Raw genomic sequence first — 12,129 nt, forward strand, 5'->3', positions numbered from 1 at the left:
ATTTCATCTCATTGTACAGTGCTTTCAGAAAGTAGTCACACCCCTTGACTTTTTCACATTTTGGTGTGTTACAGCCTGAATTTTGAAATGGATTAAATTGATATATTTTGTCATTGATATAAACATAATAACCCATAATATAAAAGTGCAATTTTATTTTTATTTTTTTTTACAAAATAATTAAAAATGAAAAGCTGAAATGTCTTGAGTCAATAAGTATTCAATCCCTTTGCTATGACACTCCAAATTGAACTCGAATGCATCCAATTTCCATAGATCATCCTTGAGATAGCTCGATGACTTGATTGGAGTCCTCCTTCAATTGATTGGACATGATTTAGAAAGAAACACACCTTTCTATTTAAGGTCCCACAGTTGACAGTGCATGTCAGAGCAGAAACTCCACCATGAAGTCTAAGGAACTGTCTATAGAACTTCGAGATAGAATTGTGAGGATGCATAGGTCTGGGGAAGGGTATAAATCAATATCTGGCATGTTGAAAGTTCCCAAGAGCAGAGTGAGCTCCATTGTCAAGGCTTTCATCCACAGCTCAATCGAATACTGCTCTCCCCTCTGGGCTGGTGCTCCTGCCTCACACCAAGCTCGTCTTCACGCTGTTGAAACCAAAGCGTTCAGAATCATTGGAATCTCCCGCGATGAAGCGAACTCCAAGGGCCTTTCACTCACTCACCGCAGGCAGGTTGGTGGTCTTTCCGTCTTCTACCAACTCCTCTCTGGCCTTGCCCCCCCAGCTCTCTCTGGGCTCTGTCCCCCAAATATTCCGACAGGTCGCACAAGATCTGCCTGCAACCCTCTTATGGTTAAACTGCCAAAATCAAGACTCTCTGCTCACCTTCACTCCTTCATTCCTCTTTTCTCCCGCCTCTGGAACAAACTTCCTCACTCTCTTCAATCCCACTCCTCCCTCCAGGTCTTTAAAACAGCTGTTCACCACCGTCTCTTATCTTCCCCCATCCAAAACCTTGATCTTTTCTACCCCTGCTAATTTCACCCCAAATCCACTTTTTTGAAATACCAACTTCTGTCCTGGAAGTCCTTGGTGTCCTTGTGTTTTACACTTCTCCCACCCTCCCCTCCCATTCCCACGCCTCCTCCCCCCAAGCCCTCTCCCTCCCACACATCTCCCGATGTCCCTGCTCTCAAATGTTGTGTTTGTGTGCTTCCCCTTCTCTCCCCATCTTGTCTACCGCTCCCTCTTTTTATATATTTTGTTTGTCTGTTTGATTTGTTTGTGAAATAAATATTAGCTCTTTCACGAGCCTCGATTCTGTATACAAAAAAATGAAAAGAATATGGAACTACCCAGACCATTCCTAGAGCTGGCCGTCCGACCAAACTGAACAACCGGGCAAGAAGGATCTTGGTCAGGGAGATGACCAAGACCCCAATGATCAGAACTACAGAGTTCCTTGACTGAGATGGGAGAACAGTCTCTGCAACTCTTCACAAATCTAGGCTATATGGGAGAGTGGCCAGATGGAAGCCACTCTTAAGAAAAAAGACACGAGAGCATGCCTGGAGTTTGCAAAAAGGCACGTGAAAGACTCTGAGAGCATGACGCAAAATATTCTGTGGCCTGGTTAGACGAAAATGGAACTTTTTGGCATGAATTCAAAGATCTACGTCTGGCAGAAACCGAGCTTAGCTCATCACACATCGAACACTATCCCTACTGTGAAGCATGGTGGTGGCAGCATCATGCTATGGGGATGCTTTTCAGTGGCAGAGACTGTGAGACTTCTTAGAATAGAGGGAACAATGAATGGAGCCAAATACTGGAAAATCCTTTTCAAGAACCTGCTTCAGAGTGCAAAAGGCCTTAGACTGTCTGTGGTGAAGATTTACCTTCCATTTAGGCAATGACCCCAAGCATACAGCCAAAGCAACCATCGTATGACTTCAGAACAAGAATGTGAAAGTCCTTGAGTGGCCCAGCCAAAGCCCACACTTGAATGCCATTGATAATCTGTGGAAATTATTGAAGATTGCTGTTCACCGACGCTCCCCATCCAACTTGACAGAGCTTGAGCAAATCTGCTAGAAAGAATGGGAGAAACACTCCAAATCCAGATGTGCAAAGCTGATACAGACATATCCAAGAAGCCTCGAAGCTGTAATCGCTGCCAAAGGCACTTCTATGGAGTATTGACTCTGGTGGGTCAATACTTATGTAAATTACATAGTTCTGTATTTTATTTTTACTTATTTTGTAAACCTTTTCAAAAAAATTCCACTTTGACATTATGGGCTATTATGTGTAGATCAATGACAAAAAAATCTCGAATTAATCGATTTTAAATTCAGGCTGTAACTCAAGAAAATGTGAAAAAGATTAGGGCAGGACTTTGGAACATGACCAGGGTGGTGTCGATAGCTCACTTACTCTTCACAAAGGATACCATGGTATCTTTAACATCCACCAACTAATGCTGGCAGACTGGACGCCGAGTTGAACATCCTTCCAAGGGATGGTACACACATTGATGCCTCACCATGCAGGTGAAACTCCAGCATGACGGTTTATAGCTCGGCCAAAATTCAAACCCAGGTTAGACAGCTCAAATATGAGTGTATAAACCTCTAGGGCCTAGGCTATCCTTCCAGCCATGTGTCTACCAGCATGATGATGCAATGAATCATACTGCTATCAGGAATTGGTTTGAGGATTACAGTGCTGAAAATATGCATCGGTCACTCAAAATCCCCAAATTCAACTCAATTGAGCCATTTTGGGTCATATTGGTATGTCACTTGAAGACCAGAGTCAATAAACTATGACCACCACTGAACTTGTACTTGCTCTGAAGAAAAAATAGCAACGATGTTGTACCTGCTAACTATCAACATCTGTTACCAATGAGCCAAATCGAACAAACAATTGTCAATAATCCTGCCTATTTCCTTACTATCCCAATACTTTGTAATATTGTGCAAGTCAAGTTATATCAGCTAATTCATGAACCATTTTGTTATGCTGTTCTAGACCACTGTAACGCAAACAAATTAATGTGTAAAATGGTGGTATTTATCATGTAATGGCCTATCTGTGCAACACTTCACTCTTGCACTCATTCTCACCAGCGTGGACAGTCTCCAAAACCAACAGAGCTCCACAGATCGATTAACGGATAGAAGATTTGGGCTAATGAGCTTTTCTCTTACTAATAGTCTCTCAAAAAGGCTTGACAGTGTATCATCTTATCCTGGGCATCAGCTCAAATTGTATGATGATGACGTCTTCTTGACCATCTGCACCATTCCAAGTGTCCAATGTTTCATGTCTGATGGTTTACAAATATCCAATTTTCTGGTCAATAAGTTCAGATTATTATTCTTACTGTATCTCTTTGTGAAAAATGGGATTTTTGTTTTTTTGAGTCAAATTACTCACGACAAACCGTATATTGGATTGAGGATGAGACAGCGGTGGTGATGATGCAGAGCAACATCGCTTGAGCAGTCAAACTTTTCACCTAAGTTGTGTTTTATTTTTCAACTAGAACGGCACTCGGAAGAGAGCATGCCTCTGCCAGACTGAAGAGTTTACGTTTTTTATTCCACTGATAGGCCAGATCTGGATTCAGACCTGGACCAAAATCGAATTGGCTCGTTCTTGTCACCTAACCAACTCATCCACCTGGTTTTTTCATGAGTCGTTCACAGATTTTTGAAATATCGTGCTATATATCGTTTTTGGCCCTATCACTCAATGGTGAAGAATCACTTAGTATTTATAAAAAAAAAGTCTGTATCCACATCCATATTTAGATCTTCACCAAAATTGAATCAATTTGGCCTTGTCTGTCACACACACAACCTGTCCACCAAGTTTCATCCGAATCCATCCATAACTTTTTGAGATATCGTGCTATATATCTGTTTCAGCCCTATCACTCAATGGTGAAGCATCTTTATTTTTTAATTCTCTGATCTGGATCTGGATTCTAATCTTCAACAAAATTTAGTCAATTCGTCCTTGTCACACACCCAACCTATCCAACAAGTTTCGTCCGAATTCGTCCACAACTTTTTGAAATATCCTTTTCACAAACAAACAAGAAGGCGTCAGTGTAGCATGCGTGACCGGTATGATGAAAATCGAGACAATCAGTAAATGATTGATTAATTGTGTAATTAAAATAAATAAATACAAATAAAAAATAATTAAATAATTAATCAATTGGCTAATAGCATACCTAAACCACCACTGTTTCAACCGAATCTGTAACCTTTTGTAAATTAACTAATTAATTGAGCAATTGATTAATCAACAAATCAAAAATACCCCTTACAGCCAAATTACTTGGTCACTGTCATGTCCAAATATTAGCTTCCTAGCTCAAAAGGTGCCTGAGATATTGCCCAGATGAGAAAGGAAATAAATAAGTACTTCATAAATTGATAATAATTAATCAATTAATTACTTAATCAAAAAAACAAAAATACCGTTTTTGCCAAAGCATGTGCTCACTATTGTGCCAAAAATTTCAGCTTCCTTGCTCAAAGAATGCCTGAAATATCGCCCGGACAAACGAGAGAACCTTGACCTTTGACCTAGACCTTTGACCTATAAAGTCAAAAAACATTTACAGCCTCACTTTTGTCCTTCGGTATCCTCTAGTAAAGTTTGATGAAGATAGTTTTCTTTATCGTGAGTTATCATTTGTGAGTTATCACACTCACAGACAAACAAACAAACGAGACAGACCGACGTATGATGAAAATTTTCAATTTTCTTTTTCAATTTTTGGCATAACAAACAGACAAGGGTGAAAATATATCCTCCATCCACCTTCGGTGGCAGAGGTAACTAGCATGTCACCTGTGAAGAGGTGATCTTGATATAATGCAGCTGAAATCCTTGACCGCACCTTGAAAAAGGACCTCATTACAAATGAGGAAGGAAAAGCCGTCGATTTTGGAGCATTTGCATGATCTTTTTGTATTTTCAGATCAAAATTAATTTTTCCCTCTATTTTTACTCCCGTCAGGGAGTAATGCATTCGATCGTGTCCGTCCGTCTGTGTGTTTGTGTGCTTGTGAACAAGATATCTGGAAAAGTTCTGAACGGATTTGGATGAAAGTTGGTGGGATGATTACCTTCGCAAAAGCGGAAGGTTATGTTTTGATCGCTGTGTATTTATTTGTATGTCTGTGTGTGTGTGTGTATGTTATTCGCATAACTCAAAAAGTATTCAACCGAATTGCATGAAATTTGGTGGGATGATTGGTTATTATACGGGACACATTTGATTAGATTTTGGGAGCAATCGGGTCAAAGGTCAAGGTCAAGGTCACGAAAAGGTCAAAATCGTATTTTTACCATAGCTGCGGCGAAGGTATGCGCTCTACCGAGTGCCCGTTCTAGTTGCCCTTGGGATAAGGAAGAATTGATTAGTTTTTGGTGAAGCTCAGGATATTATTCCAGATCCAGGAATTTTTTTGAAGGATTTTTTACCATTGGAAGATAGGGCTCCAACTTGACCCACGGTGGGAGTATGCTCTCTACTGAGTGGCGTTCTAGTTAAAAAAAAAATCTTTTTACGGCATAGCCCGTGGTGCAAAGCCATCTAAAACAGCATTTGTCTGTCCGTATGTATGTATGTAGTATGTCACTCACAAGTGCACACCATTCAGAGCTGAGGAGCTGGTTACATGACAGATGTGATGTGATGTGATGTGATTACGTTTGTGATGTCATTACGGTATACGATGGCTGACTCCACACACCGCCATTTTGATTTCTATGCCGTTCAGGCCAAACATATCGTCGAACTGTCATATATCACAATCTCTATGCTCTCCCTTTACGTTTTTCATTCAGTGTGAAACACAAACAAACCAATTGTTAAAATGACCATCGAAAGCATAGGCGTTACGGATCCTCCAACGACATGGTGCGTTTCAGCCTTTGGCTTCATGCCTTCATGCCGCTTCAGACAAATTAGCCCAGGTTTCTTCATGCAGTAGTATCGTTTTCGTAATAATAATAACGTTAATAATATAGTAAATATAATTGTAACACTGCAATCCCTTTTCCGTGATTGCAAAGTTACTGGATTGAAACGGTGTGTGGTTCGTTGATGACTCAATGAGAAGCGGTGTACTATTTATCATGGGAGTAAGGAATTAGCCTCATTTTATCAATATAGTAACATGATAATAATAACGTAAATAACAAGAAGAAAAAGACATAAAACGTCATAGCCCTCGTGATTTTAGTAATGTTGTATGGAATTAAAGGCTGTCAGTCTGCCATCTTTGTTTGGAACAAAATCAAAAAACAAAAAGTCCTGGGGTGGGAATTTTCTTCCTCACTACTGCTCCCTGATCAGCCCTTTTCCCCCCTTTTAGCCCCTTTTCCGTTGTATTCTCTAATTGTCCCGATCTCTTGTGTTGTTATATATTTATTTATTTCTCACAGCAGTTTCTTGCCCTTGAAAGCTTCAACTTGGACCTGAATATAATCAACCGTTTTCCATGACATTGACACGTTGCATTTCAAATGTCCCAATGATGATAGTTCTATTTTAGCTGATGTAATGCTGAATAATCATTGTACGTCTTTTCAAATGAATGGTTATAATACCAATCGCTATAGATTTTACCTTTCCTTCTAACCACCACATCCTGCCCCTTCCTGTCACTGTTATTTTTTTCTTCATCTTATTTCTCTTATGTATTTTATAAACTTCCCTCCTATTCCCTAGTCGTCTTGTGATTCCTCCAGAAGAAACAGAGTTTGGAGAAGAGCTTGAGGAACCAACAGAACAGGACAAACGCAAGCGAATCGTAAGAACTTTTTATTCATTCTTTTCATCCATCTGCCTTTTTCCCTGTTCTGCGAACACTTTTCTGCACCTAACTATTCCTCAGCCACCTCCTTCGCCCTGTCTCCCTCTCACTTGTACTGCATTTCTCTTTTCATCACTCTTTCCCAGAATATCCTTTTCACACCAAGAGGTATTTTATGCGTTTTGTTCTCTTACATTTTTCTGAGCCATTCAATCATAAAAGGTGCCCGACTGCCTGAAAGAAATTGATGTGTGATGTGTTAACTCAAAAGAGTGTGAAAAGGGCATTATGGGAGAATGAAAGCATGACCGACAGAGTTCATTGGCAGTATGCAAAAAAAAAATGAATTCCTTTGGAAATGCTGATATTTGGCTGGGATTCGATTATTATGAATTTGTCCCACTTTTTGCATCATTCGCGAGGCACGGTCATGGTGCTGATGCAGTGACCCTACATATTTTGGCAGGAGTTTGCAATTTGTTCAGGGTGCCGTTGAGATCTCACCTACTCTTTATCAAGAGACACTGTGGGATCTTTAATACCGACCAGCTAATGTTAGAGGATGGATCCCCAGCTTAACATCTGGCCAAACGATAGCACTTCTGGATGTAACCATCTGCCTGTGAAACACCAGTCCGGCAGCTTATTGTCAGGTTGAAAATGAAACCCAGATCAGACAGCCAAAAATGCCAATGTGCTACCTCTGCACCATCCTGTCAGGCAAAAGAGGACAGATCACAGTTCCTCCGGAGTTCTAAGGCCACAACAAAAATGTTCTTTGGACTTTCCAGCAAAAAATGAGCAATTTTTTTTTTCTTTCAAAAGAACATTTTGTATTTGTATTTTGAACTTTTTCCACATTAAATAGTAAAACAGCTTTCTTTCTTTTTCAACATACACATACATGTTTTAAATATTCAAATCAAGCACTTAGTGGCTCCATTTAGTGGCTCAAAGTGGCTACGATAATAAATTTAATGTTCCTGGTGATTTAAGTTGTCCAATGTTATGAGACAATTGTCTTGCTTTTTAATTCGTTTTTCAGCCAATTTCTGTTTCCCCAGTTTAGTTTTGAAACAGAATGTTGCAATGCTTGTGTAGTCTCTCTATTGCTTTTAAAACTTTATTGCCACTGCGTGCACCCAGTATGTCCTGTATGCACCATGGCATGTTGTCCACCAGCGTCTGGAATTCTGCAGGAGAGATGTGGCACTATTCATTCATGAGAAAGTCAATCAATTCACACCTGTTTGATGGAGGTGGAAAACGCTATCTCGGGCGTCATTCTAGAATAATCCATAAATGCTTGATTGGTTTCAGATCTGGTGTCTGAGAAGGCCTTGACATATGGATAACATCAGTGTCATGCTCATCAAACCATTGGTTGACCACAATGCTCTGTGGTTGATGGTATGGGGGTCTCGTCTTACAGCCATGCTAGCCATAATTATACAATGCCTTCAGAAAGTATTCACAACCCTTGACTTTTTCACATTTTGGTGTGTTACAGCCTGAATTTCAAATGGATTAAATTTTAAAAATTTGACTACGATCTACACAAAATACCCCATAATGACAAAGTGAAAACATGCTTTTAGAATATTTTACAAGTTTATTGAAAATGAAAGACAGAAATATCCAATTTACATGAGTATTCAGCCCTCAGAGTCAATACTTCGAAGAAGCTCCTTTGGCAGAAATTACAGTATCGAGTCTTAATGGGTATGTCTGCATCAGCTTTGCACAAATGTATTTGGGGAGTTTCTCCCATTCTTTCTTGCCGAATTGCTCAAGCTCTGTCAATTCGGATGGAGAGTGTCGATGAACAGCTATCTTCAAGTCTTTCCACAGATTCTCAATGGGATTCAAGTCTGGACTTTGGCTAGGCTACTCAAGGACTTTCACATTCTTGTTATGCAGCCATCCCAGTGTTGATTTGGCTGTATGCTTGGGATCATTGGCCTGTTGCAACATAACTCTTCACCACAGTCTAAGGTCTTTTGCACTCTGAAGCAGGTTCGCCTCAAGGATTTGTCTGTATTTGGCTCCATTCATTGTTCCCTCTATTCTTACAAGTCTCCCAGTCCCTGCCACTGAAAAGCATCCCCATAGCATGTTGCTGCCACCACCATGCTTATGGTAAGGATGGTGTTAGATGGATGATGAGCGTGGCTCGGTTTCTGCCAGACATATCACTTTCCATTCAGGCCAAAGAGTTTAGTTTTCGTCTCGTCTTTTGTCACAAAATCTTTTGCCTCTTGCTCTGAGTCTTTCACCTGCCTTTTTACAAAGTCCAGGTTTGCTGTCGTGTGCTTTTTTCTCATGAATGACTTCCGTCTGGGCAATCTCCCATAATGCCTAATTATGTGAAGAGCTGCATAGACTGTTGTCCTTCTGGCAGGTTCTCCCATCTCATCTAAGGAACTCTGTAGTTCTGTCCGAGTGGTCATTTGGTTCTGGACACCTCCCTGACCAAAGTCCTCCTTGCTCAGTTGCTCAGTTTGGTAGGGATGGCCAGCTTGAGGAAGTGTCTGGGTAGTTCCATATTATTTTCATTTCTTAATGATGGAGCTCACTGTGCTCTTGGGAACTTTCAACATTCTAGAAATTGTTTTATACCCTTCCCCAGATCCATGCCTCCTCACAATTCTATATTGGAGTTCTGTGGACAGTTCATTGCACTTCATGGTGGAGTTTCTAATCTGACATGCACTGTCAACTGTGGGACCTTGTATAGAAAGGTGTGATTCTTTCTAAATAGTGTCCAATCAATTGAATGGGACACAGGTGGACTCCAATCAAGTTGTAGAGACATCTCATGGATGCACCTGAGCTCAATTTGGAGTGTGATAGCAACAAGGGGGTTGAATACTTATTGACTCAAGCCCTTTCAGCTTTTCATTTTTAATTAATTTGTAAATTTTTCTATTAAAAAAAAAATCGACTTTGACATGGGGTGCAAATCTCAGCAATTAAACTTGTTCAAGACTAATAACACTTTGCTTTAAACTTCTCAGTGTTATTATGATTCTATTCAAACAGTCAAAATTTAGTTTTTTAAACTGTCAGTTTCTCAGAATTTCTTGAATCGGTATAAATTATCTTGACTTCATCTTTGCTTTACTATCATACTACTTGGTATTAGGGTTAGAGAAGGCACTAAAAAGACAGTACATGAGAAGAAGCAAAGCAATTGCTTCACATCCAAACTTAATGGCATGTTTCGGTTGTACATCGACTTTGTGATACCAATTTTCGGTATTAAGACCTGGCATCAGATGAATTGACATGATTTACCACTTGAGCGCAATTATGCTAAAGAGCAGCCTTGGTGGTTCCCCTGAACCTCAGAGTAGTGGTTTGAGGGGTTTTTTTTTGTTTATCCATTATTTTAATTAATTACGTATTGCTTTCTTCCCGTCCTTCCTGAATTGCTCGCCTTCTGTGTCTCTGTGTGAGCCAGCTCCCTTCATCAACTGCATTACACTGATGGATTAACATAATCATTCTATGCCAGTGGCTTTTAATTGAAGCACGTTTCTTATCTCGAATTATATTGATGACTATAAAAAGTAATAATGATTGTCTGTGGTAAGATAAATGCTCGTTTGAGGTACACATGCCATATATCTAAAATCATGGTATCTTTAAATAAATATCCCGGTGTGTACCCCGGTTTAGAATAGGTACACTGTATCCCTGCACATCGTGAGAGGCGACTACGGGTTGGCGCCAGGAAGGGCATCCGGCCATAAAAACATTGCCCCAAACAGGGAACCATGATTGTCATGGGGCCCGCAAGGCTAACCCCCGCTCTAGCGGGGAAAATGGCCTTAAAACGATCATTCATTCATTCATGGTATCTCTAAATAATCCAAACATGCCAGATCTTCACCAAATGATGTATACCTTTTTAGTTTGTCTCACAATTTATTAACATTGAAATCATTGAAGAAGTCAACAAAAATGGTTTGAGGAGGCATTCCGGCCGATGCCAACGAACATTACATGATACCTCTACTTGTCTATTTTGTTACTATCAGAATCTGCATTACTTCTATCAAGTCTCTGATATTCATGATGATGAGCTGTACCACACACTTTACAGAATATTGGTGCTGTCGTGAAAGTGAAAGTTCTGATATTTTGATTCGTAATTTAGCTTTGGAGACGGACCTAAGGATGGGGAGTGGCAAGGGGACCTTCAATCGCTCAACCTTAAGGATGTTGATGAAATGCATGTATACCTTGTATCAATCATCTTGAAAATGGTTGACTTTCAGTCAAAATACGGATAACAAAGGTGTTGGACTGCAGTCCCAGAAGACATTTCACAAAGTTCCAGCTTGATTGGTCTATTGGCTTTCGATACGGATTTCAAAATAAAGTCCTGTTGGCTACATACCACTTGAAGATCTTTACATAATAGATAATAGTGAAGTTGTTCATTGATTACCACTTTTAGAAAGGATCAAATGGCTATATTCACTGAAGAGTAGCTTATGGGCATGTGAAAAAGGCTCGTCAGAAATTAGAGGGCCGTGTGTGTGTGTTCGTGCGTGCGTGTGTGTGTGTGTGTGTGTGTGTGTACATGCATGTGTACGTGTGTGTGTGTACAGTTACGTGAAAAAGTAAGTACACCCCATGTAAAGTTTTGACTTTTTCAACATATTTCAACATACAGCTATTTGATCTTCGTTTCAACAATATTGATAGATAAAGGTGATATAATATAACAAATATCATGAAACATTTACATTTTGTAGTCCATTGTATAATTTAAATAAACATAAATGCAAATTTCTCTTGTGGAAAAAGTAAGTACACCCTTGGCTCTAATAGGTGGTATTGCCCCCTTTGGCAGAAACAACCTCAAGTAGGCATTTCTTATAACTGTCTACCAGTCTCTGACATCGACGGGGAGAAATTTTTGCCCACTCCTCCATGTAGAATTATTTCAGCAGTGCGATGTTTGAGGGGTTTCTTGCATGCACAGCTAGTTTCAAATCCCCCCACAACATCTCGATGGGATTTAGATCCGGGCTTTGACTTGGCCATTCCAGAACCCTCCATTTCTTTCTTTTCAGCCATTCCTTGGTGGATTTACTGTTATGTTTAGGGTCATTGTCATGTTGCAAGGTCCACCTTCGGTTGAGCTTCAACTCTCCAACAAATGCCCTCACATTATCCTCCAGCACCCTCTGGTACAATGAAGAATTCATAGTGGATTCTATGATTGTGAGCTGCCCAGGCCCTGATGCAGCAAAGCTGCCCCAAACGATAATATTTCCACCACCATGCTTTACAGTTGG

The 12,129-nt window shown here is 40.1% G+C and overlaps 1 protein-coding gene across 2 annotated transcripts in view; it reads left to right on the forward strand.

Annotated features, from left to right (window-relative positions):
* IPO11 (importin 11) overlaps positions 1-12,129 on the forward strand; it is a 326,013-nt gene that overhangs the window by 281,411 nt on the left and 32,473 nt on the right. For both annotated transcript variants that reach the window (XM_068108036.2, XM_078773404.1), the window contains exon 29: positions 6,733-6,814. In XM_068108036.2, the coding sequence (XP_067964137.1) occupies positions 6,733-6,814 (82 nt within the window). The remainder of the gene's footprint in view (positions 1-6,732; positions 6,815-12,129) is intronic.

This window comes from Myxine glutinosa, chromosome 2 (assembly GCF_964187855.1).
Source record: "Myxine glutinosa chromosome 2, kmMyxGlut1.1, whole genome shotgun sequence".
Taxonomy (NCBI): Eukaryota; Metazoa; Chordata; class Myxini; order Myxiniformes; family Myxinidae; genus Myxine; species Myxine glutinosa.